Genomic DNA, 27,900 nt, shown 5'->3' with positions numbered 1-27,900 from the left:
TAGGCTAATTAGTAAAAAGTAGAAGGAGGTCAGGTAAGACGGGGCTTTTTGGACAAAAAACGTCATTTTTCGACCCCCATTTGACCCCCTGGGGCAAAATCAAAATTCCGAAAGCTTACTGCACATCTACATGACCCCACCAACCATCTCCCAAAAGCTGGTTAGGCTACTGAGTAAAATGTAGAAGGAGTTCAGGGAAGACGGGGCTTTTTGGACAAAAAACGTCATTTTTCGACCCCCATTTGACCCCCCGGGGCAAAATCGAAATTCCAAAACCTTACTGCACATCTACATGACCCCACCAACCATCTCCCAAAAGCTGGTTAGGCTACTGAGTAAAATGTAAGAGGAGTTCAGGGAAGACGGAGCTTTTTGCTTAAAAAACGTCATTTTTCGACCCCCATTTGACCCCCTGGGGCAAAATCAAAATTCCGAAAGCTTACTGCACATCTACATGACCCCACAAACCATCTCCCAAAAGATGATTAAGCTACTGTGTAAAATGTAGGAGGAGTTCAGGGAAGAAAAGTGTGACAGACGGACGGACGGACGGACGGACGGACGGACGGACGGACGGACGGACATGAGTAACAACAATATACCCGAACTTTCTTTAGAAAGTGCGGGTATAATTATTTTAAAAGTATATTCAAAATTTCGCATTGCAATGCTCATTGTATTTTAATATATCAATGATATTAAACAAAGTCAATATATTTTATGAAGAAAGCAATTATTAGTCCCCTACCGGTGAAACCAGAGGGGACTACAAGCATAGTTTCCGTATCGTCTGTCTAGCTGTCTAGCTGTCCGTCCCTCTGTCTGTCAGTCTGTCCCATTTTGTTTTCCTCACTCTATAATCGCTTGCTTGCAAACTTTTATTTGATAAACTTATTTTTAGTATTAAGTGTATCTTGCTGAATTAGAGATCGAGTTTGAATTCCGCTTCATTGATTTTTGACGGAATTATGATTTTTTAACCCGGGTTTTTTTTTTCCCGAAGTACTTGTAAATATTGTGCTAAGTTTTGGTAAATGAGTTAATCTCGATCAGTAGTAGATCATATTGTATTTTGTTTCGCTTCAATGATTTTTTTTGTGTGTGGAATTATTGAATTGGAATTTACATGTTTTATTTTATTTTAAAACCAGGTTATACTTGCAGGTAGAAAACTATAAAATGTTAATGCAATACTAACTCGAATAAATAGCCAAATGATAAAAAAACCTAAATAGATTGAGTGTCTCCATTTCATTCTGAAAGTTAGAAGTATTTTTTAAAACAACTTAAAGATGCACATTATGTTCTCAGCAACTGAAACTAGGTTCTTGCGTCACCAATTCTACATTTAGTAAGTGCTTGTCCAGATCGCAGTTCAAAATACATTTATAAATGCCAAAGATGTGTTAAATCCCAAATTCTGTAGAAACGTATAAATCAACATTTAGTCTTTAAAATATTTACGTTCCCTACACAAATATCAACCACACGGAAAAACATAACGAACCTTCTCTAGCAGACTGGAGCAAGGGTTTCTATTCGAAAAAAGGCTTTTTATATTTTTTCTGAAAAATGTATGATATTGAACGTTAAGGAAAGGACTCGTTTTCACTTCTTTCGTTCAATAATATATAAGTAAGATCTGGCATCTGGACCATTTCTGGTTATGTGCAACCCTAAATGTATCATCGGTGCATATTTGGTCAACCTTCTACTCTGAGCATTCATCAATGGAATGTAAGTTAGACCCAGCATCTGAAACAAATCTTTTACTGTGCATCCGAAGATGCATCATAAAGCATGTCTGGTCATCATGTACTTATTGTGGCATTGTTAAAAAAAACTTAAACTTACTTTAAAAACATTGACTTGGACACATATTAGCTTAAAACACAGCATCTGAAACCCGATAGATAACAAGGAATTACTGATCAAGGGACTAGATGATATAAAAAAAATATCTGCTTAATTGAAAAATATTTAACTGGGACATATTGAATGCCGATGGTATTAAGAAAATTCCCCCTGTTCCGTGTAATTGAACTAAAAATGTGACGTTAACGTTATATGCTGGCGACGAAATAAGTATGGAAATAAAGACAGTATCCGAAAATGTATTCTATTGTTAATATTTTCGAGAATTATCTTTGATTTTAAAAAAAAAATGTGCTACTTTTGGCTTAGTATTTTAACCTGGTGTATGATCCAGTAACCAGAAGGTTCTAATTTTAGGCATGCAAATTTTAGACAATTTTCAATTTTTGGATATGAAGTGCACACGCGACACTTATCATATTGTAAATTATTAGTGTGCAGGGTATATCTAATAACTGGAAAAAACTAGGTGAGTGTCCCTCATGCACTTCATAGTCTAAAAAACGATTTATAAATGCCACCCTCTTATGTTTTCCCATAGACCTAATGTTAACGCACTAGCGGGTACATCTAAGTTTGTGTCGGCTACGGTGTGAATTTATCTCATATTAACTTTTGAAATATTAATTAAAAAAATTAAGATATTCATCTTTAATTCTAAACTAATTTTGAAAAAATAAATTGAAATTTATTTTTATGAAAATAAGTGGGCCTAGAAACGACCTTATCGAAACTCCCCCTTTACATAACCCGCTTACGCGGGTCATGTATTTTATGTATTTTTTCTGCAACAGCTGCTTCCGTTCATTCCAGTAATAACAAACAAAGAAAGCATTTTATTGTTTAAATAATAAACCTTAAAACAAGTCTCAAGACATTCTGAATACAACAATATTATAGACAATTTTGAACACAAAGAAAGTATGGTTTATCTTGTTTAAATATAGACTTTAATTACACTTTGAAATAAAATCTCAACGCATCACTTACAGTGTATCATGACAGGATGAGGGGAACGGTTGTAATCGTGAATCCTACTTTGATGTCTAGATATGTTAAATTAAAAAAAAAATTAGTGAATAAAAACTAGATATTTTCAATAAAAAAAGCTAATTTTTGGAAAAAGTATAGATCTAATGCAATGCAAGCATTACTTTTTACTCGATCAACGGCGTGCAGTGCATTTGAGATTGTCTGTACACAATATAAAACAAAGGAAATTTATATGAATTTTGTTGTGACCACATTCCAAATTTTACTTCTCAAATAACGTTCTAACTAATGAGAAGAAAAACGAAAAAACATCGCAATTCAGCAATTTCTATTGCTAAAAAAGGAAACAAGAGCCATCTAAAGTTACTTTGATTACATGAGATAGGGGATATAATAAAGAGACACACGTGAGCAGCTTGACCATGGAAAGCAGTTTAAATAAAATAAAGAAGCAGAAGAAGACCAAAGAGGATACTTATCACTAGATGTCATCTTATTATTAAGTGTATTGAGTTATATGCAGTTAAACATGCACGGATCTAGGACTTTTTTTAAGGTGTGGGTGAAACATACCGACATTAAAATGTTAATCTCCATGGAAGTCCATGGTTATCATGAGTAGGTTTTCCTTTATGTAACTTATAAATTTTATGTCCACCGATTCTTGTTTTCGGAGGGGCTCAATTGATCATATAGGAAAAAAAGATTTTACCTTTTAAAATTTACTTTAAACATTAATCTCAACATGGGACATGGAGACCTGTCCTTTAGATGAGACCGCGTTTTTTGATCATTTATTTGTCTAGAGTGGAAAAACCTTCATTTAGGTATGAGATTTTGCTCTACTATTAACTCCTATACCTTTTTCTGCATAACCAATTATGTCAGGAGTGCAACATTTGATGTTCTGCTCAAAAGCATTGAAGAAATTTTATCAGTATCTGATTTTCTTTTTTTATCGAAGAAATAATGTCCGCGTTTCGTGAATGTTGTAGAATAACCCCCAAGGTCGAGAAATGTTGTTTGGAAGATGAAAGCCGAGGCGTTAACATTTTGAGACCGAGGAGGTTATTCTGCATCATTCACGACAAGGACTTTAAGGACTTTATTTCTATTCTACTACAGCTGTAAAATACGACAGATCGTTTCTGTATAGAGAAACGAATTAGGTCACCATGCTGCAGTACCGCTGTTCCATTTAGCACCAGAGTGTAAATATGTTTGTTTACCTCTGAATAGAATGCAGACGACTTGTGCTTTCGCTGCAAAATTAGCCTTTGATTAAATATAAATCTGTTTGTAGTTTATACAGATTAATCTTTTGGAATATACAATAACAAAATCAATTTCCCTTTTCACCACTTTATTAGTAAAATCACGAAGTTAAAATATGGCGTAGGGAGGTCCATGAAACAGCCCAACTTCGCTTTAGAAACCTACATTCATCAGCTTTTTTCTGCAATTTACAGTGTTTAATTGCAGAAGACGACACATCGATGTGGTCTAAATATGTATTTCATTCTAAAGTCAAATGTACGTACATTTCAACTGCACAGGTTTGATACATGTTTCTGATCTGATAATTTTTTGATGACGTTCGTGGTTTATAAGAGAATAATGTTCTCGGCATTTCTTTGAGCTCGGCAATAATCGTAGTAGAATGTAATATTTTAACAAATAAATCTTTCAATTATAGGGTCTGTCTGTGTTTTAGATCTACATTTCTATGGTCAGGAGGACAACGCATTTTTTTTAAAGTTATGTAATAAAAAGACTTCTGTTCACTTAATAATAATAATAAATATTCTTTGATCAATATTGATCGATTTGAATAATTTAATGCTAAATTATTGATAGCTTTGTACATTAATAGGTTTCTGGGTATATAATAATAAAGCAAAAGAAGAAAAACATCTTGGATATCGGTGATTTTATCAAGAACTAAAAATAAAAGATTTTGAATAACTCGCATTTTTTGGCCATTCCTTTCTTCAATAAATTTGGCAAATTCTTTTACTAAAATGTGTAATGTGGACTTGATATTATAAATTTCTGATATATCATAAAACCGTAGGGGCGGATCCAGAATCTTTTTTTTCCGGGGGGGGGGGGGGGGGTCCGCCCTGTAATGCAAGAAAAAAGTTACCTTGGACCCCCCTCTTAAAACGCAGACCCCCCCCCACTCTGGTTAACGCGAATTTTTCAAACGTTTGAAGTATTGGAAGTCATCGACTGTCATTGACAGTCAGACACTCATGCTGAGTTAATGAGAAATACAATATGTCAAGCTCTGTGGGATTCACCTAAAATCTACCATTTGAGCATTTCTCTACAAAAACCTTAGTGTTCAAATTTGATTTATCTCTCTTTCTACCTTTTTTGTGTCTATTTTACACTATTTTTACGCTATTCCGACGATCTAACAAATATTGACCCTAAACTATGTATATATGATCAAAAACATATATAAAATTCGGTCTGTTATCACTTTTGTGTTACTAATAATCACAAAAATTTAACCTCTTTTAGATTATTCATTTTATCCATATATACCTCTAAATTGATGCTTTCTTCTGCAGTAAAATGCTTGCCATAAATTTTGACAAAAATTGTATAACCTTATCGTTCCGAGAGTATACTTCTCGTTTAAGACAGAGTATACACTCTGCAGGTGGAGGTATATATGGTAATCATAACATGTAACATGGATGACTATGTTTTAATTTGAATAACACGTGTTAGCTAAACTGTTTCATTACATGATTTTATTCTTAATGAAAACATTGACCTTTAAGTTATCACTGAAATCTGGTTTGGCACAAGCATTGATGACCTACTGCCAGTACGTTATAACATTACGGAGTGTGACTGTTAATCTCCCAGCTGTGGTGTTACTGCTGTTATTTTTAGAGAAATAGCAATATCTATGTTGAACTTGTACGGTTGTCAACATTGATGTACTCAAAAGAATTGCATTACTTAAACTTCTTACTCTTCCAATTGTGTAATAATAATAATATAAATGATGAAGCTTTCATCGTATCATTTAAATAAAATTACATCTTTTGGAATGTAAATCTATATTATTAAGTATTTCGTAATTTCTGATCTTGCTAGAAAATATAAATCATTGAGTTCGTGTTGGCTGACTTGCTGCTTACTGATTATTAGGCCTTTGTTTTTATATTTAATTTGATTACTGATATTTTTTTTTATATCTGATTACGACGGGTGAGACGGGTCAGTAGGTGATGTTTACTCTTCCTATGCACATGATCCTAGCTCTGAAATTTCCGGGGTCCTTATTTGTTTGTTTTGAACATTCGTTTTCTTCACTTTTTGTCAATAATTCTAAGGGGGTGGGTGGAAATGGCGTGTGAAATGACTATGATTCAATGAATTAGAATGTGAGAAATTAAGTCGCATTAATAAGAAGATTTTTTAGAGATTTCGGTCAATTTTTTCATATATTTTCTGAAAAGTGCAACAATCTCCTAAGTAATAAAATTTTTCCTCTAGGAAATAGCATGACAAAATAAAAAGGAAAATGTCAATTTTATGCATACTATAGCATAATTTTACATTATCAGTTTATCTTCGCTGCATTTTTGAACAGTATGTCTTCAAGTTTGCACAAAAAAATCAATATTTTTTTCTTTGCCAAAAATGTGAAAAACATGATGCAATTATCAATTTTACATTAAAAATTCATTTTTAAGATTCGTTTACTTGAGAATAAATTATTATTTCCAAAGATATTTCATTGAATTTTCAGGCATTATTCCAAAAAGTTTGATCACACCGCATGCCAATTTTTAACTTTTTGTGAAACAAAAGATATTGAAAATGTTCGCGTTTTTCTAGGACAACCGTCGTATGGCAAAATATTCGTATGACACAATATTCGTACCTTTCCAAGAAATAAAAGTCCACTGATTTAAGGGCGATAACAATTAACAATTAATCAATATTTAAAAGCTGTTAAATTTTACGACTTGTTATGGTATAGCGGATAAATTGTCGGCCTATATAAGAAAAATCGATGCTCAGAATTGTTATTGTTTATATTCATTACTAAAACCCCAGTCAATCAATCAAATCTGAAAATAAAATCCCTTATTTTTTAACATACATTGATTTTGAAAAGAACATTTTCCATAGAAAAGTTTTGATGCCATACTTTCTTATATTTATAATAATAAGTTTGCTCTAAATACCTGGTTTACAAATTGAGTTAAGCTAGTCTTCTTTTAATTTACATTCAGTCTGACGTGATATATTATATAAATATTGCATGTAGGTGAGTGTAACATTGAAAATTTTCACCCCTCGAAAACCATTGTCAACCTCGGCTGCGCCTCGGTTGACAATGGTTTTCTTGGGGTGAAAATTTTCAATTTTACACTCAACTACATGCAATATTTATTATATTATACTGAATGTTTTATACAAATACATATTACAGTGAACCTGCGCGCATGAATTCCGTGCAGTCGCTATTTTTTGGAATACCACCCGTCGTCAAGCAATTTGACTGTTGCTACGCAGGAGGGCGTGCCTTCATTATTCAGCGGGTAGTAGTGTTTTTTATCAAATGTTTCTCGACGAATCAGATTCAAGTAATTTACATGAAAGTATAATATAAAGAAGTAATGACGATTCTAACTAAGGAAGCTGATTATGCTATGTTTAATGCTAATGGATTATAAATTGACAGAAAAAAAGACGGAATTTATATAACAAATAGATTGAATGTGTGTGAACATTTTATGAGTACTTTCTAGCTAACTATCAAAAACTCTGCTGTTTATTTTACTCTTAACTTAATTTTATTCATTGTAGAAGGATATGGAAATAACGAACAGTATTCATTCTAAACGTCCATTAAACAATATACAAAATAAGAGCAGAGCAAACATTCCGAAACATCAGAGGTCTCTCTCTGAGCATCTGCTCTGCTCGTTGTCATAATCATCTAACTGAAAAAAATCTCTCAATTCAATCTCTAGATAATGGACTAACAATTGGTATGAAAAACGTCAGTCAGCATTTCATTCAATGATAAATTGTATTTGCTGACAAGGTCATTTCTGTATACATAGAATTTACTCTCTGACTTTAAACGAGACTGTTGATATTCTTGTTTCATCAACTTGCTTGTCAATAATTTTTCGTTTAAGAAATTGTTCATAACGTATGAGCATGCTTTGCGTATCGACATTGAATATATATACTCCGTATGCAGGTGATGAAGGTGTATTGCTGCATAAGTAAGGGAAGTTGATGATAGAAAAGTTAATGTCATCACGTTTATCATATAGCTTGGTTGTTAGAATACCATTAGTTTCTTTTCAAGTAAAATATCCAAGTCAGCAGAAGTGTCAATCTGTTATCTTTTATCTCAAGCTCACCAGGATATATCGTGTCGACGTAGAAAAATTATCATTATTAATTGACAATACGTCGTCGATATATCTAAATGTTTTGAAGGCCACAGCAAGTGTTTTCTTCTTTTCACGCATAAAAATTTTGCATAAATTCAATTTCATATGAATAAAAAAATAAGTTATGCTAATAACGGAGCGCTTGTTATGGTGTAACCATATACAAATGTACCCATGGGAATTCCAATAGATTGTTTCAATACCTGGTAAAAACCACATAGATATTGTCAATCAAATATCAAGCATCTTCTTGATGTCAACTTCAGAGTACTTATGTGTGCAATCAGAATCTGTTTTAGCAAAATAATTTTTCAAATGACCAATAACGAGGTAAGTAAATTTACGAGTTCCATTTTTGTTGAAGAAGCAGCTGTCAACGATATCAAAAAGCCTGGATTTTAATTTGTCGTGGGGAATTTGGTGTATAAAGTTGAAAAGTCGTAAGTTTTTAAGCTGTTGATTTTTGTAAAGTCTTGTGATTTCAAATTGTCCAAAAGTTCTTTAGAATTTTTTAGTATCCACATCTGATTTACACCACTTCTTGAATATATAGTTGTACAGTACTCTTGAAGTTTTTCCTTCACTACTGTCAGTATTTTATTGAGAAGTAACGAAAGAGGCTTGGTTGAACATTTACTGGAACCTGCAATGTATCTTTGTTTGTAAGGATTCTTATGAAGGTTCGGAATCCAATATATATAAGGTAGTTAAGAAGTAAAATTTAATACTTAAATTTTGATTTTCGAATTTCGAACATACATGTTAATTAATATTTATCAATGGCTAAGGTCATGCTGACATGTCATGTTCTGCCCACTTCTCAATGTAATAATATAATGCTATAATTCATTTCGTGAAATAAACATCTTATGTTTTTCATACAACTTTCTCTCTCTCTTGATATTATATGCAAATAAAATATTTCGTGCTCTTTCTCTCTCTATCTCTCTCTCTCAATTTTTTTGATACTTTATCCAAATGAAATGATTTTTTTATAGAAATAAATAAAGTAAGATCATTTCAACAACATTGTTCGGGGGGGGTCTTATTAACAACGAAAATGAAATCTATTGCAAATAAACACATACTCACACACACTCCCTCACTCCACCCTCACCACACACACTCACAAATAAATTCAGGAGACATTATCATTAATTATCTAAAATATATAAAGTAATATTAAATCTTTGGGATGATTTTTATGTCACAGAATCTATCATGAAAAGGGTATCACCTTTCGCAATAATGATGAGATTGCATTGGTAACTATCTATAAATAAAAGAGAAATCATGGTGATACCGCTTATAGAGCAGTATGAAGACTCTACTCCAGATAAGCTTGTGTGTTGTCCTTCTGTCGGTTTACTCGAATGGAGACAATGTTCCCCCTTCATTCAGAGGTATGTTACATGTATTTGAAGAAATATTTTTTCTTGTACCTAACATGTTTCTTAGATATTTTAAGGCAGTCCAGAGTTATACGCATTCAGGTTTAATTTCATACAACTACAAACTTCAAGTTTAAAATATAGCTGTTGAAAACCATAACAATAATTCGTGAATGTTTTGATAGAAAAGAAGGAATGTTTGGCAAAATTATTATACTTATTTAACTTGAAAGAGAAAAGTCCTTACACTATGCATGTTAATCCAGATCAAGCATACTTGCTAAATCTAACTAAGTTTGTTTAACGATACGGTTAAAATCATTTTAAGTATCGATTAACCAATTGATATCACTTGTGTGAAAAATGATAATTTATATTTTGAAAATGATTTTGTCCCTTAAAATGAATACCAGTGTTAACTTATGAGGGTAGTGTTTGCACTTTATATGGAAGAGGTGCGTGAGAAAAAAGCATAAACAAAAACTCGTGAGAAAAAAGGGCTGAATCACCCCCACCCCATACGTCTACGTGAGTTAAGATTTAAACTGTCAAAACATTTTTTTCTTCTTATTTTTCTAGATTTTGAGACTGTATCTTAATGATCTATTTTACATTTTAAAGGTTTACAAAGAATACTTAAATGATTGAAAAAAATAAATTAGTGAAAATATTTTATATTCTGAATACAGAATTTTTTCCTAATAAAATAATATATCTTTTAGATTTGTTTACAAATTGGACTATTAAGTTATGTTATGTATTTTACGTGAAAAAGTATGTCTAATATGGGATTTTTATGAATGCTCACGTGAAAAGGAATGACAAATGTGGGATTTTTATGAATGCCTTGTGTTTGATGTAACTAAAAAATATTATTGACAGATATATTTTTGAAAGGTATAAGTTGGCTTGATTGATGAAGATTCACATCCCGCTTTATTTTGATATTTACAATAAATAACTCATCAACTGCTTCTCTTTAAATTAATACTTTTATTTCTTTTTTGTAAAAAAAAAACTGCAGGAAAACTTCAAAGCCTTCAAAATTCTCGCTTGTTTTGGAAACTGACTGGGTCCCATATGAAGACTGTGGATCCTGTTTCCATGAAAGTGGATGTTGTCTATACATATGATGTAACGAAAATATCCAGGAATAGATTTCAAGACGGTACATTTTTTTAAAGTTATGAATAACCAGTTCTTGTTAATTTAGTTTAATAGTTTGTACTGCATATATATGTACCATACAGTATGTTAGACTGATAATATTAAATTCAGGTAATAAGGACAAAGACTGTGCAACCATACTAAAGAAAAATCCCGGTCGGAGAGGAAGGGATGGTGTATATACCATTTATCCGGATGGAATACAAGGGAAGAGAGTGTATTATGACATGACAACAGAGGGAGGAGGTTGGACGGTATGTTAACTGTTAATAGTTACATGTTCTTTGTTAACATATAAATAATTTCATTAGAACTATAAAGTCATATTCATCTTTCAGCAGCGCATGTACAGGTTTATTAATGAAACTACTTCATGTCAAAGCAATTCGAAGAGACAATTGAAAATTAGTTCAGGTTTTACAAAGAAGACAGGACGGTTCTACAGATTTTTACCGGACTTGGCGAGAATATAAACAAGGCTTTCGGGATACCTCTACAAACTACTGGATTGGTAAGATAAGTTTATGTAACATTTAAGATCTAAGATATTTTTTTAGATGTGTGTAAACCATTATCTCAACCATTCTTAATGATTTTTAGTAAAGACCTGCTAATCTTTCTTTAAAAAACCTTGTTTTTTTCTGAAATAACTAGAACCAAATGATAAGGATCTATAACTAATAGAAAGACACATGTATATTTATTTTATTGCATGCATTGAGTATTGTGATTGGTTATCTCAAGCAAAAAAAAAAAAAAAAGCAGTGCACTATAATTTTGAGAGTTAAATACATCTAATAGTTAATCAGATTAAAGTTAAGTTTTCAACAAAAAGAACGAAAAGTTTTCACCATAATCAATCACGTATCACAGTGTTTACATAATAAATATTAATATTGATAAATCAGATATCCATAGTATTTTACCAATATTTGAATACTGTTCGTTACCTCCATTTTTTATTATTACTTCAAGTGCATCAATTTCTCATAAAATAAACAACATATATAATTTCATCATTACTTAATGCATTGAAATTCCTAACGAAATATTGCAGATGACCTTGTAATGAAAATAAACGTGAAATAAAACAATATATTAAGATACAGCATTATTCGTTTTAGAAAAAAAAATTACCTTCTAGAATTTCCCTACCTATTTAATTTATTCCTATACCTTTACATGTTCTTAAAATGTACTTAGATAAATTGTCTTTTTGTTTCTATAATTCACATTTATATAACTAGCTAGGGTGTTCCAAGAAATTCTTGTGTTATGCTTCGTTGATTACTGTGAAAGGTGACACAGGTTAACCAATCTTTAACATTTTCTACAATGGTCTGTCAAGTTAGAGTGATAGTAATTTAATAGCGTTTAATTCTATCCCTGATAGGTCTTTAGTTTATTTAAATTAAAATAAAAAATCTGGATATCTGTTAACTTTAAATGTCTGGGATATATTAATTTGTTTGGAAATTGAATTAAAATTGAAGATTCTATCATTGAAAAGATATACATGGAGCACGGATCAAACCATAGTCTCTCAGTATTTTTGAAGCCCCCTCCACTTCTAAAACTTTGCTATAGGTCGGTAACAACGATTTGGATTGCTGTTGATCAAATGAGTAAATAGTGATATATGTACAAATAAATACATGTAAAGTTCAGTATATTAGAACGTATTTGACAAATAATTCAATCAAAATAGAAACAAACCCCGCTATGCTTCATTGATTATCCCTAAAGCTTTTTCAGTAAATGCTTGCATCAAAGAAACCCTGTTCTTACATGCAAGTAAACAATTAATCCACTTACAAAAACTATAGTAAAATATGCTGTTGCTGTTTTCTATTATACAAATTCGTTCTTCAGATTTAAAGAGCAGTTTCAACGTGGCCAATTGACGGTGAACTTTAATTCGAATGTATTTTTAGTATTGAAATATAAGGAGAGACGGGCATTAAGACAGCTAGAGAGACGAAAAAATTCTTTTCATATAAGATGACGACAGCAAACTCTTGATGTTAAAAACAAACAAAATTTTGCCAGCTGACGAAAGTGATACATTTCCTTCGATTTGTTAAACTAATATAAACATGAATCAAAATGTTACCAATCTTGTCCTTGACAGAATGTTTAGGGATAACGTTTACAATAAAAGACTTTCGACAAATGTTAACGCTTTTAACAACTAGATCCACAAAAATATAAAGCAAGCGAGGATCTAAAGCAGGGGTGGATATTGGATTTTTTGAGTTATTGAAATAATGTAAAGTAGCAAAAATGACTCGATAAGTTGTTAACGTCTTTATGAGTTTTGACTTCAAAATATTTGTATTTGTTCAAATGGGGTGAACACATAAACAATAAAATGCTTTCTTTGTTTGTTATTACTGGAATTAAGCGGTTTATGTAAATTTTTTCTGCAATAGCTGCGACCGTTAATTTCAGTAATAACAAACAAAGAAAGACATTTTATTGTTTATATTTATATCTGTTTAATAATCATTTAAAGAAAAAATAAAAAGTTTAATTATTGTATTAATGATGCAAACGTCTTTATACGTTTCATTGATGGAACAGCCACTGATCAAGAAATCTGTACAGCTGACATGCCTTATGTAGTTCATGCAGTGAATAACGCAATGGGTTTTCTTAAAAAATAAAGGAGAAAATATTCAGTGGATGAAAAATATACTCGGAACAACCTTTCACCCTGGAAAATTTTCCTGGATATGTTAATTTAACACGGTTAACTTTTAATGTATCCAAAAAAAGGAAAATTACCGGTTTTTGCTTTTTTGGGGGGGAGGGGCAAAAACTTGCATGACAACATTAAAGATATATTTCCTTCTTTCTTTTTTTTTTTTTTTTTTTTGAAAGAATGTATTCCTTTTAAAAGCATGAAAAGTGTTTGGAAGATAATATATGAATAAAAGTATTTACCATTCAATAACAAAAGATTTCATGGCTAGTATAGTAATGAAAATTCGGTTTGAGGAAAACATTTCTGTTCCTGATAGAAGGTGATAAACATGACCCTGTTACCTCGTGACTGTGTAAAATGTGAATGTGTTGGATGTCTTCAAACCAGAAAAATACGAAACGTAACCTAATTAACATTAACGAATTTTACTAAAGCAAAAGAAACATACATCATTTAATCTCGATTAAAGCAGAATCCCCCTAAAGAAGAAACTATTAACTTAAAAAAGCACTTTTGTCAACAGATGATTTAGAATATCTGTGCAACTTCAGCGTACAAAATGTCTAAAACGGACATGTGCAAAAGAATATAATTTATTCATTTAGTACCTGTATTTAGTTATGGAAGTAGTTCAAGTATTAACTAACTTTTAAATTAGACAACTTTAAAAATTCGAAATCTTTAGATGACGAGTATCGTTTTTTCAAACATTTGGTTTTCGAATTTATAATGCATAATTAGCAAATTATTGCAATAAAACAAAATAAGAGTTCTGATATTTCTTTGAAAGGAAATGACGCAATCTATCAGCTGACAAAGAAGAATGACCAGGTACTACGAGTTTGGCTTAAAAAATTTAATGGCGACGAAGGATACGCTCAGTACACCACTTTTTATGTCGGGAACGAAGGCAGTAAATACAAACTCACTGTGTCGGGATATTCAGGAACCGCAGGCAGGTCTTGTTTTAAACAAATCTTTTTATTATTAACCAGCACTGTAACATGATGATAAAATGATTGCAAATATCTAATATTTTACATCAACATAATTCTAATTCTAGTTATTTTTATTATTATACTGAGCAATTATAAACCTAAACAATTTTGACAAAACCTGCAATTTCTCGAAATCTCACTAATTCTGAACATATATATAGACAACGTATTGTCAATAAACAATGGTTACTTCCATTCTTATGTCGATACGTGAGCCTGGTGAGCTTGATGTAAACGATAGAGTCTGACACAACTGTTTCATACTTGGATATTTTACTTGAAAAAGACGTTAATGGTAATCTAAAAACTACGCTTTATGATAAACGTGATGACTCTAACTTTTCAATCGTCAACTTCCTTACTTAAGCAACGATATACCTTTATCACCTGCATACGGTTTATATATATCTCAGTTGATTTGATACGCAAGACAATGCTCTACATATGTGCAATTTCAAAACATGGGAAATTATTGACAAACAAGTTGATGAAACAAGAATATCAGCAGTCTGGTTTGAAGTCATCATTTTGTTAGTTCTACAATCGATATGATGACCTTGTCAGCAAAAAAAAAATTATCATTGAGTCAATACTGACTGACGTTTTTCATTCAAATTGTTAGGCCACTATTTATACATTGATTTTTCCGTTATTTCCCATTCATAACAAGGGGCACACGGCGGGTGTGACCACGGGGCAGGGTATGTTCACTCCTCCATGGCACCTGATCTCACCTCTGACGTTGTAGAGGTCCGTGTTTACTCTGCTCTTATTTTGCATTGTGTAATGGACTTTGAGCTTGAATACTATTCGTTATCTCAATATATTTCATTTGACTTATTCTTATTGTAAATGAACGAAAGGTTTTAGATTAGATAAGAGTTAATGAGCAAAAGAATTGAGGTTAGGGAAAACTCATTTTACTAGATGTTACATAAAATAGTTTTAGATTGTACATAATTAAACTAGATTGATGTTACTTTGTTACGATAGTTTTTAATTTATCAGCTTTGGACTTCCTCTATTTCAGGTGATAGTTTGCGTGGAGCGAGATTCAGTATCAAGGACCAGGAGAATGACAGGTGTAGTGATGGTAAATGTACTACAAAATATCACGGAGCCTGGTGGTATACGTGGTATGGTGTCTCAAACCTTAACGGGCTGTACAGCCGGTATCGTGTGTTTGCTTATAAATACCCGGTATGGTATAGCTTTGATGGATGGTATGCTTTACAAAAAACTGTGATGATGATTAGACATTAAATAAAATGTTACAATGCCATAAAATAGTTTATGTTATGATATTGTCATTTTATTACAAACACACACCTATTCAAATTTTTACTTGAATACGCCATGTTAAAAAGTTTAATATTAGTTGTGTCTTTTTAATTATCAACATTCAGTGTACAAGTATCAAACAATTCAAAAAAAATGTATTTGTTGCCATTAAGAAAATAATATTGTTTTCAAATGAATTTTAGTAACATTTTATGATCATCAGACTCATTTCTCCTGTTAATTGTTCTGTTTATAGAAGAAATGTATACCAGATATCATTGTCACTAACAGGTTTCCTAATAAGGAGAAATTAAATCAGAAAATTGTTATATGTAGGACCACAGTAGTAAGTCCTGTTTTAATGAGTGGTTTACATGTGAATTAGGAGCTATAATATTCTAACGTGTCAATCATGCTTAAATCGATAGTAAATTAAATGTAATACATGTAATTTTGTTAGGTAAAAGGAAATTTCACACCAAAAGAATGTTTAAGGAAATGATAGATGAATTTGAATAACACGCATTTTAAATTAACTCCTCTAGACATTTTTGTTGTAAAAATATTTAATACTGCTTAATTATTTAACTCTATAAGATTTAACAGCTACATTTTATTACTAAACAATAAAATTGGGTTAATTTTTCTTTTTGATATTCATACACTCATACTGAGATTAATTGGAAATACATGTACAAACTTTTAGATTTTGGTGCAAGCTCGGAAGGATTAACATTTGACATATCTTTTCTCTACAAACCCTGAAAACTATAATGTTCAAATTTAAGTTCTCTCTCTCTTTCTACCGTCTTGCTTCTATTTTACTGCATACCGTGCAAAGATTATTTTTTTTAAAGTCACAGAAGAGTAAATGTACAATATGATGCTTATACAACTCAAATGCGATGTTCATTTCTTTTTAAATAGCAATAATTTGCCAAAAAAAAAAAAAAACAAAACAAAAATAAAATAAAAAAACAAAACAAAAACATTATATATCTTTATGAAAACTGTAACAACTACCCTTTGCTTTGTTTGATAATGACAAGAAACTAGTTTTGCTGTCCTAATCTAATATTATTTTATTTTTCAGTTACGACCACAAACAATATTTTTTTTTAATGAAATCTCTCAATATCTGTAAAATTACATCACTGAAGAATTACCAGTATGAGGTTTCAAAAATTACACACTTAATGAAAAATGCTTAAAAAAAGAATTTCGTTCGGACTGTATCTCTCTAACATACTTTTCCTTTTCAATAACATATCTTTTTATAGGTTATGATAAAACGATATATAGATTTGTTGCTGGTTGAGGTTCAGATTTCAGATAAAGTGCAGCGCCAATAGCAACATGCAGCGCTCATCGCAGATTACTCAAATCACCTTCTTGCTAACGTTAATTACAAGGAAAACCAAGGAGAGCAACAACAAAATAACCGGAAATAAAAGTCAAATCTTTTAAATTAACGCTCTCAGAAGACCTATCAAGAGGAAGAATGCTTTCAAAGCGCTTATACACAGATTTTGAGTTAATATTTTCCCAAATTTTCGGTATGATATCATGGTTTATATAGTATTTTAGCGTTTCACACAGACATACAATAAAATGATTTCTTGAAATTATAAACTACGAGTTTCGTTTGATCGACACTTTATTGCACTTTTATGAATTACACTTTATCCTTAATACTTAAGAAAAGTAGAAATTTTATATTGTATTAATGAAAAAATATTAAAACTTTAATCCAAAAAATTCAGAGTAGAAATGTGAGAAAGCAAAACCAACTCACCATTATTGTCAATCCGTGCTCAAGATGTGTGCTGAGTTTAAGAATTTGAACACACCATGTAAAACGTAAACATTAACAATAACAGAGCTCGTACCCTGTTTACAAAAACAGTTTACGTTTCACGGGTGTGTTCAATTTGATAATCTCTCACGTAAAAGATTTTGTTTAAATTTTGCATCATATGAATACAGAAATAGGTCTGCTTACAATTGTGCGCACTTGTTACACATGGGAATTCCAATAGTGTAGAGAAATTGATATTGTCAATCAAAACCTCAAGCATCGTTTTAATATCATCTTTAAGAGTACTAAAGTGTACAATCAGAATGCTTTTGACAGAATAATTTTGCAAATGGCTTATGACGTAAGGTAAGTAAATTCACGAGTTCCCTTCCTATTTAGAAAGCAGATGTCAATGATGTCAAAAATCCTCCACTTTAATTTATCGTGGAGAATGGTTGCATATACAGTTGAAAAGTCGATAGTTTTTATGTTATTAATTTTGGTATTTTTTTACAATTTAAAATTTTTCCAAAGTTCCATGAAATTTCACAAGAAGAAAAAAGACCTTTCAGTTAAAACTGAAATTCGGCTTTCAGTGACTTTTCAGTGACTATTCAGTCACTGAATGGCAGGTATATTTCAGCAATAATTTAGGTACTTTTCAGTTACCATTCAGAGGACACATTTCAGTTATCTTTCAGTGACTTTTTCGTCGCCTTTCAGTGACCTTTCCGTCATCTTTCAAGGAACTTTCCCTCGCCTTTAAGTGACTTGTCTGTCATCTTTCAGTGACCTTTTAGTTTTAATTCAAAGTTTTTTTTTACTGGCTTATCATTGATTAAGGATCAGTGTTATTATCAATTATTCAATTTTTTGAATAAAATCATTTACGTCTTAAAGTCATATATGGCGTTTTTTGATAAGTTCAGACTAACTAAAATTCTAAAGATCTCAAAATCCAGGCTCTGTGAAGTATTCTTGTGAAGTTAAGAAGCAATAACTGATGTAAATTTGTAGTAAATACTTGATGTAGTCTTCAGCTTGAGGTATGGTGAAATGAAAATGTGGACCATTTTGTGATTAAGAGTATAACTTATATTAACTGCGTCTATTCCTTTGCTTGCATATTGAAGTTTAAAAAAGGCAAATTGAAGATTTTTTAAAAAATGGGTAGTTTCAGTTGTATTTTCTTCGGTATAACATGGCGGATAAAAAAACGTATGATTTGCAACACCCATAACAAAATATCCGATACAGTTTTCGTGTGTCGAGTAATCCAAATATGGTCTTTCCTTAACTATTATTAATAGACTACTAGTATTCAAAACTTTCAAAGAGACAGAGTTTGATTCTAATCTGATGAATGCCCAATTGTTTTTCTTTACATTATACTGGTTTCTTTCGGTTTTACTTGCATGATTATTTTTTATGTAAACCTTTTTTGTGTCTTTCAATGGTACATCCATTCTGCTGAAATGTTCGCCAAGACACTATTAAGTATAAGGTTAACATAGGTTTGATATTATATTATCTTTAAATGCGTACTTCTTTTTAACAATCGTTAAACAAATAGAGATAAAATTTGTAAATATTTATTTAATATAGTATTCTCATATGTACATCAAGGTAAACAAGGATTTGATTAAATATGTGTATTTTGCGGTTAATAAGAGCAAGAAAATGTGTTACCTTTATTTCGTTTTTTCGCTGCTAATCAATGGCCGATGTAAGAAATTAAATAACATCGTCTTAAAATAGACATGTTTTCAATAGGTATAAATTTATTTTCTTCCTCTTTCATATTATACTAAACCATCTCCTTTATATCTATAGAAAATTTATTCAAAACCGATGTCCATTATAACAGAATTGAAAAACATTCTTATTGTGTAAAGAAATTGGCAAACTTCCATTTAAAATAACTTTTTTTAAAAAAAGATAACGACAGGAATAATAAAGGTGTGTATCTTTACGTGACCTTTTCAATAAGTCAACCAAATTTAAATATCATGAAAAAAGAGTAATATAACAATAACAATCACAATATTGCAAGGAGTTATTTCAAAACATTTATTTTATTTATTCTATTCCTGTTTCATATTAAACCTGCCAGCCCCCTTCATTAGAGTATCTACTTTTCATACTTCCACAGCATTGAAATATCTACTTTGATATGTTGTGTAAATTGTTCCTATAATTGCCACATTTTGCTTTTCATATATAACAAATAAGCTAATATTTTCCAGTAAAAAATAGAGAATTCACGTACAACCGCTTCAAGTAGACTCTCAACAATGATTCTTTTAAGAATATTCTAAATTTGAATGTTTAATACTCTATTCTTAGGTACTCTTCTCTCTTTTGTACTCTACTCTCTTTGGTTCTCTACTCTCTTTTGTACTCTACTCTTTTTTGTAATCTACTCTCTTATGTCCTGTACTCTTTTAGGTACTTTACTCTCTTTGGTACTCTACTCTCTTTACTCCTCTACTATCTTAGATAATCTAAACACTTTACTCTTAGGCACTCTTCTCTCTTTTGTACTCTACTCTTTTTGTTTCTCTACTCTCTTTTGTACTCTACTCTCTTTGGTTCTCTATTCTCTTTTGTACTCTACTCTCTTTGGTTCTCTATTCTCTTTTAAGTTCTCTACACTTACTCTTTGGTACTTTAATATTTTTGTACTCTACTCTGTTAGATAATCTACTCTCTTTGGTACTCTACTCTCCTTGGTACTCTACACTTACTGATAATCTACTCTCTTTGGAACTCTACTCTCCTTGGTACTCTACATTTACTGATAATCTACTCTCTTTAATACTCTACTCTATTTGGTACTTTAATATTTTAGGTTCTAAACTCTCTTTGGTTCTCCACTATTTTGGTACTGTACTCTTTTTAGTACTCTACTCTCTTTGGTACTCTACTATGTAGTCTACACTCTTTGGTACTCTACCCTCTTAGGTACACTATGTAGTACGAATGAACTTTTGTACGAGCTACTAAGGGGTTTCCCCGATTCTATAATTAGATTAACAAAGACTTTCTTCCCGCCAGCCCGTGCAGTACTGCAGGAGTTTGATATTTGTATTCTGATATATTTGTACTTTAATATTGTTGTACCTGTGCTTACAGAATACATTCTAAGTAAAGGGGTAATTTTTCTATATTGGCGTCGCCGGTAAAAGAACTAAACGCTCGTTGACTGATAACTTGTGAGTTAGTTTGAATTTCGTGCGTAGTCACTGTAGAATTTTGAGCAGGTTTCACGATTTAATATTGCGAAAATTGCTTGTTACTTCAGAGGTTCTACAACAGCTGAAAACGAAACAAGCAGTACATTTTGAATTTGTTTTGCATTTTTACAATTTTCACACGGTAAACTTGTACACGTGAAAAAATTAAGTCGACAATTTGTCATTGTTATTTATGGCAATAACATATTGTTGATTAATTGAGAAAGTATATGTGCTAGGACTTTCAGGAACCCCCGGAAAGTATTATTTTTGAATTTTGTGGAAATTAGTGTATTCAAAATGGCACATGGCAATGAAAATGGTGAGAAAACAACAAAGTTTAAAATCAATTATGCAAATATTGAAGAATTGAAAACATTACCATCAGTTGGTGAAGCAACAGCCCAAAACATTGTGTATTTCAGAGCTGCTAATGGTAACATCACACCTGGAAATTTGGTCACCATAAAATTTGTCAAAGAGAGCAAAGAATTTTCACAAATGATAGATTTTGATCCGAATTCAAGTTTGGTAAAAAGTAATGATGGTGATGTAGAGAACAAAACAAATGAAATTGAGTCCTCGCCAGTTCATCAACCAGAACAAACAAAACAAATTATTGACAATGTTGAAAACTTACTGAATGCAAAAAATGAAATAGCAAATGAAAAATTAGGTGTTAAGAAAGACATTTAGCCTGTACCTGGGGTAAAATTAGAAACACTTGACCTTGAACAAGCCCAGCTCATTGGTCTTCAAGTTGATAAATCAAAGGGTGCTGTCCTGAAAAACAACGGTAAGCATGTGTCAAGTCAACCAACTACTGGTCACCTTGTAACAAGCAACATAGTACATTTAATTTACCTGTGTCAAGTCAACCAATTACTGGTCACCTTGTAACAAGCCAACCTTGTACATTTCATTTACCTGTGTCAAGTCAACCTTCATCAGGTCACGGTCAGTCAATACTAGGTCAACCTTCATTAGGTCAGCCTATCCAGCTCAAGGTATGCAATGCTTGTCTATGTCACAGCAGCCTATGCAAGGTCAATCAATATACAGTACTAGGTCGTGTCAACCAATGTCAACTCAAATGACACAAGGTCAACCTATATTTGCACAACCAATGTCCACCCACTCAGTGCAAGATCAGCCTTTTCATGGTCAACCAATCAGTACCCAAACAATGTCCACCCCCTCAGCACAAGGTCAACCTTTATTTGGTCAACCTATGCAGAATCTATATGCAGACAAGAACATGCAAGGTCACATGTACATGCAGGGTCAGCCTAATCCAAGTCACCCTGTTCAAGGATCTTTATGGTCGGGTCAACCAACATTGATTCAATCCAGTCAAGGTGGGATTATGCCATATCAGTATACCGTACCCATGGCAACTCCACACAGTCCTCAAGGTATGTTTCCATCTCAGTACCCTAATGTCAGTTTCAAAGTTATAGTTACCCATGGCAACAAAATCAAGGTAATCGTATGCAACCAAAGCATGGGATCATGGTACAACAAAATCCAGGAAATGAAGGGCAACAATACTGTGGCAATACGGTGCAACAGGCTCAAGAAAATAATCAGCAGCCTCCTACAGGTAATCAGTTATTGCAGACGCAACCTCAAATAAATAACCAACAACCTATCAATCAAGGTCAACAACTAGCAGTAAACCAACCTGCTCCGATAGTAAATCAACCTGTGGCACCCCCGAGAAACAGAGGAGGACAGAATCGTCAGGTAGATGATAACCCTCCCAAGGGACTGAAATATGATGGAAAAGATAATTGGTTAGGATTTAAGCACAAATTCATGAGATACTACCAAGTAAAGAACTGGACTCCAGAAATTGCAAAGGATTATTTGTTTTGGTGCCTCGAAGGTAAAGCCAGTGAATTTTATGCTTCAATTGTCCCCAGAAATCAAGCTATTGGTTTTCCAGAAATCCTTAACAAGTTGGAGAAAAGGTTTGGTGGAGTACCATTATCAGACACAGCACAAGTACAATTAGCAAACTCTAAACAGAAGCCTGAGGAATCTATAGAGGACTGGGCAGACAGAGTCATGCTGTTGTCTATACGTGCATTCCCTGAGTTGCCAGAAGAGTATATGTACCAACAAGCCCTGAAAAGAATTTGTCATGGATGCGTTGATAAGGAAGCAGGTTAGTATGTCGTGAATCTAAATTCAGATTCTGTAGAACAAGTTATAGATAAAATCAAAAGCTTCCAGTTCAATCATCAGAGTATCTATGACAAGCCTAAAAAAGAGGTACGTGAGATATACATTTCTTCAGACCATGCAAGTTCAAGTGAAGATAAGATGCCTACTGTCAAAGTAAGAAGATCAAAACAACTAAAGCCTTCTAGTAATGAAGAAAAACAGAAAGTGGATACCCAGCTGAACGAACTCTCAAAGCACATGGATGATATCAAAGATGGCATTTTTTCATCAATCCGTCATCTAGAGAAAATGCAACCACAGTTGACAAACATCTCAACGAAGAAACCAGTGAGAAGTACATCTCCATCACCCAGTGATGGTAATTATTTCAACTGTGATGGTCCAGGACACTTTTCAAAAGACAGTCCACAGAAGAATGCAGATAACAAACCTGCTAAGCACGTATCCTTTTCTGTGAATTTAAACGAGACGGGATCAGGCCAACATTAAAAAATGGTTCTACTGATGTTAGGTGCTCGACAGAGATGACAGGTAAGAAAAGTCTGTTCTGTCTATGCCGTGGCCCTAACAATGAAGACTTTATGATACAATGTGAAGAGTGTAAACAATGGTATCATGGGTCTTGTGTAAATGTTACCCCAGGACAAGCCGAACAAATTGATGTTTATCTTTGTCCTGATTGTATATAATGTGTAAAGTATGTTTTTATTTTAGCCATGTCTGACAGAGAAGAGACAAAGAGGGCCTGGAAAGAAGCAGGAAGTTCAAGACAGCGACCTAAGGCCAATAAGTTCGAAGCTCTTATAAAGCCAGGCGAGAGTGTAATGGACTGTGTCCGCCGCCTTAGTGATAACCACATCATGGTGGAGCCTAAACGTTTATACATGAATCTAGTTACACAGAGTAATGATGACTTGAAGAAAGGATCCGTCCTCCAATACAAGGTTGCCAAGACATTGGGGTTCAAACACTGGATTTATGAGATGAGGTTAAACTGCCAATGCGATTTGCCGGACTCATGGATTGAGGAAAACTTGCCCTCCTTAACCCGACAGAAGCTGGTGAAGCCTCATCGGCTATCCAAACTATCTGATGCTACCGTAACTTCGCGCGACATCAGATTGACTACTGATCCTTCTCTGCAAGTTGTCCGGATGAACGCTGTTGATGACTCAGTGCTGGATTTAACCGAGCCTGTTCCTGTGACGTCAGTAGCTAGTGGTGAGACAACCTCAAAGGAAGAAGAAGAACATGAAACAAAAGTAAAGTCTACCACCAAGCCAAAACTCTTTAAGAAATCTCACAGCAAAGAGTCAACATCAGTCGTAAAATCAAGACCTTCATCTGTGGTAAAGTTGCAACCCTTGAAAACATCATTTACAAACTCAACAGAGAGGAAAATAGGAGTTTCATCAAATAAGCGATCCTTGACCATAACTGTTGACAGTCCAAGGACAAAGGCAACTTTACCTGAGACAACAGAATATTGTATGCTGTCTTCATGTGGATCAATGGACAGAAGAGCGAGGAGACATGCCCTAACAAAGCACCTGCCAGCTGTGTTCAAGGACGCGACTGGTGTGGAGCATTTGCCTGGTGCTCTCCAAGCACTAAGATGGCTGGTTCGTATATGGCTATGGACAAGAAGTGTCATTATGGGATGATATATGCACATGGTGAATCAGTCAGGTTTAATTCCAGAGTCTGCTTACCTAAATTCCTTGCATCACAAAGTATTTATAGAAGCATGCAAACTGTTGCAGATTTCAGAGCCCAGTCATTTCACCTTGCGACCCATCAACTCTCCTGCTATGTTGCTGTTCTGGAGGTGCATCATGGTGATTCTGAATACCTGTAGTCCTGATCAACAGCAGCAGTTTTACCATTTTCAGCCTTTAGAAGACCCCAGCCAGGAAGATGAAATGGTCGAGGAAGCGTCAGATTCTGAACTGCCTTCAGACTTAGAGGAATTTATCCTGTTGGATGAGGCTGATTCCGACCAAGATGAATCTACACTACCGGCAAACACATCATTGCCTCAGGTATTTGATGCACATTTCCACCTAGACCGTTCACTTAGGGCAGTCTGGGGGAGGTCTGAAGGACATTCTGTAGAGGAATTACTGCAATACAGCTTCTCCCGTGATGTTTCCTAAAAAGCAGCCATTAAAGTAGATGTTGTTGGGGGAATTATCATATATAGTGAGCCCAAGTCCTATCCAGAGGTAAACTTTACCTTACAAGGTCCCTGGAAAGTGGCTATTGGAGTCCATCCCAAACATTATGATTCCCTCACCGTCGAAAAAAACAATGATGATGCAACAACTTCAAGATCATCCTAAAGTAGTGGCATTGGGGGAATGCGGCCTGGACAGAACCATTGCTCCTTCACAGTGGTGTAAACAAGAAGAGGTGTTTGTTAGGCTTCTAAAGTTATCAAAAGTCGAGCAACCCCTTGTTCTCCACCTCAGAGGACCAAGAGGAGACACTTATTCCTCGGATGTTCATGGCCGTTGCCTCATGCTCATGGAGGATATCTGTGACCCAAAAGAGAAAATCCATGTCCACTGCTTCATAGGAAGAGCTGACGTGGTGAGGACTTGGCTGCGAATATTCCAAAACACGTATTTTGGCGTGACAGCTGCCGTCCGAGCCTTTGACCGCGAACAGCTGAGGCTATCCCTCATAATAAGATACTCCTGGAGACCGATGCGCCCTACTTTCCTTTAGGAGGTGCCAAAGTGAGTACTCCAGCTTATTTGGGAGAAGTAGCAGCCTATCTGTCTGTCCATTTGAACATGCGCCTCCCAGAGCTGATGAGAACAACCGTCATGAACGCACGGAAGCTCTACGGATATTAAAAACAGAGAAGACTGGTGACCAAGTGGAATTGCATGCCGCTTTATTAGTGTGCTGAAGATATCTAATGTTTATTTTAAAGATGCCTTCATGCCGCTATAAAGTGTGCTGACAGTGATACATTCAGTCTTCATTGCATCAAATTTCTCGATCAGCTCCGGATGTGATGATGTCTTATATATTCTTCTTCAGTGCTGGATGTGATGATGTCTATTCTACTTTATCAGTGCTGGATGTGATGATGTGTTCCATATTCTACTTCATCAGTGCTGGATGTGATGATGTTTTATAGTCTTATATGGTCATGTTAACAGTAAAGTAGTTTTTATTGTTTGTATAATTATTTTAATAACTGTGGCCATTATAGTAGTCAATAGCTATTGTTAATAAAGTAACATTTTGTATATTGAACCAATATTGAAAATTAAAAATTTTTTATAAAATAACTCAAACACATAACTGTTCATCCATAAGGACATTCCAATTGGAACGGGGAGGAGTGTAGTACGAATGAACTTTTGTACGAGCTACTTAGGGGTTTCCCCGATTCTATAATTAGATTAACAGAGACTTTCTTTCCGCCAGCCCGTGCAGCACTGCAGAACTTTGATATTTGTATTTTGATATATTTGTACTTAAATATTGTTGTACCTGTGCTTACAGAATACATTCTAAAGGAATTAAAGGTGAATTTTTTCTATAACTATTCCTACCTTTAACACCAAAACTATAAACTTTGGTACTCTACCCTCTTAGGTACGCTATTCCCTCCTTGAACACCAAAACCATAAACTTTGGTACTCAACTCTCTAGGGTACTCTACTCTCTTAGGTTCTCTACTTTTTTAGGTACTCTACTCTCTAAGGTACTCTACTCTCTAAGGTACACTATTCCCAACTTGAACACCTGGTCTTTTGTACGACAGTCTTGCACATGCATACAAAGTGGTAGTGAATCTAATTTATGCATTAACAAATATATAGAAAATTCTTTTTCTCATAAATGTTAATTGGAGAACACAAAACCTTTGTTGGAGAGAACGATCATAGGCATTTATGCCTGCTGTTCAATCCATTTCTTTATATGAATAAAATATATTTTAAACTAACACAAAACCTTCTAATGATAATTTTTAACAATAAATCATTTCGCTCTCAAGAATATAGAAAAGAACATTTATTTATTCGTATTGAAATTTAAAATTGGCTGTCGGCGACCGTGACTTTATTTGTTATTATCGGCCGCAGGAGTGATCGATGTATTAGCGTTTGTGTTTGAAAGTGCACAGGGAAAAATTATATATTTCTTGTTTCCTCCATTTAAAACATCCTTAATGAAAACATTAGTAATATGAATAAAAGATTTTTAAAATGGCAAAAATATTTCGTTTGAACTCTTTATTTAGTATATTTTAATTTTTTCTCCTCTTCATAAATATTTATAAAACTACAATTTTATAAAAGGTTTTACAAGAAAAATCCTTCCCTAGCATGGGAGCTTGTGAGATATACACGCAATCATTACAAGTTTCTGGGTATATAAATAATGAATAAAAATTAGACTTTTAAATTTTGTTTTGAATATGCTAATATTGAAAATAATTTTTAAAAAATATTTCACATCATCATGTAACAAAAATCCCCGAAGACTTTATTTATTTTTCCAGATTACATTGCTATATATCAATTTTGGGTATGTGACTATTGCATTTTTCTTTTTGTCATTTTGGTGAAAAATCATTATTTTCCTTCATCTCTGATTCTCAGGCATATTGATTATAATTTCTTTGTACCGAAAATTAAAAAATATGCCATATGGCCATTCTGTTTCTCGTGTTATATTTGAAGCTGCTTTGTCAACATTTCTTTTTAAAATAAAAAAGGTAAATAAAAAATTCTCCTACTTGGAAATAAAAATTTATCATATTAAAATTTGTAAGTATTTTCTTTGGATTCTTTTTG

The 27,900-nt window shown here is 33.1% G+C and overlaps 1 protein-coding gene, 1 long non-coding RNA gene and 1 pseudogene across 2 annotated transcripts; 2 read left to right on the top strand and 1 right to left on the bottom strand.

Annotated features, from left to right (window-relative positions):
* Positions 1–10,741: 10,741 nt before the first annotated feature.
* On the top strand, positions 10,742–17,208 carry LOC134266164 (ficolin-1-like). The gene is made up of 7 exons (XM_062748398.1): positions 10,742–10,871; positions 10,982–11,124; positions 11,285–11,381; positions 14,368–14,532; positions 15,606–15,775; positions 16,113–16,202; positions 17,137–17,208. Exons 1-7 carry the CDS (start codon positions 10,784–10,786, stop codon positions 17,206–17,208), a joined length of 825 nt encoding a protein of 274 aa, XP_062604382.1. The 5' UTR covers positions 10,742–10,783.
* A 1,837-nt stretch (positions 17,209–19,045) lies between these two features.
* On the bottom strand, positions 19,046–19,426 carry LOC134266161 (uncharacterized). The gene is made up of 2 exons (XR_009991907.1): positions 19,344–19,426; positions 19,046–19,124 (listed from the first exon to the last, which is right to left on the bottom strand). It is a non-coding gene; the product is annotated as an uncharacterized LOC134266161 (long non-coding RNA).
* A 5,327-nt stretch (positions 19,427–24,753) lies between these two features.
* Positions 24,754–26,200, top strand: LOC134266163 (uncharacterized metal-dependent hydrolase YabD-like; annotated as a pseudogene).
* The last annotated feature ends 1,700 nt before the right edge of the window (positions 26,201–27,900 follow it).

The sequence above is a fragment of the Saccostrea cucullata genome, unplaced genomic scaffold, assembly GCF_032062105.1.
Source record: "Saccostrea cucullata isolate Sc308-1 unplaced genomic scaffold, CSIRO_AGI_Scuc_v1 ctg1292, whole genome shotgun sequence".
In the NCBI taxonomy this organism is placed as follows: domain Eukaryota; kingdom Metazoa; phylum Mollusca; class Bivalvia; order Ostreida; family Ostreidae; genus Saccostrea; species Saccostrea cuccullata.
The sequence above is the reverse complement of the archived record's forward strand: the minus strand, read 5'-3'. Positions and strand labels throughout refer to the sequence as shown.

Coding starts and splice junctions, on each gene's coding strand:
- LOC134266164 (XM_062748398.1), top strand. CDS start 10,784: ATGAAGACTGTGGATCCTGTTTCCATGAAAGTGGATGTTGTCTATACA. Junction 11,382..14,367: donor CTCTACAAACTACTGGATTG/GTAAGATAAGTT, acceptor TTTCTTTGAAAG/GAAATGACGCAATCTATCAG. Junction 15,776..16,112: donor TGTTTGCTTATAAATACCCG/GTATGGTATAGC, acceptor TTCTGTTTATAG/AAGAAATGTATACCAGATAT.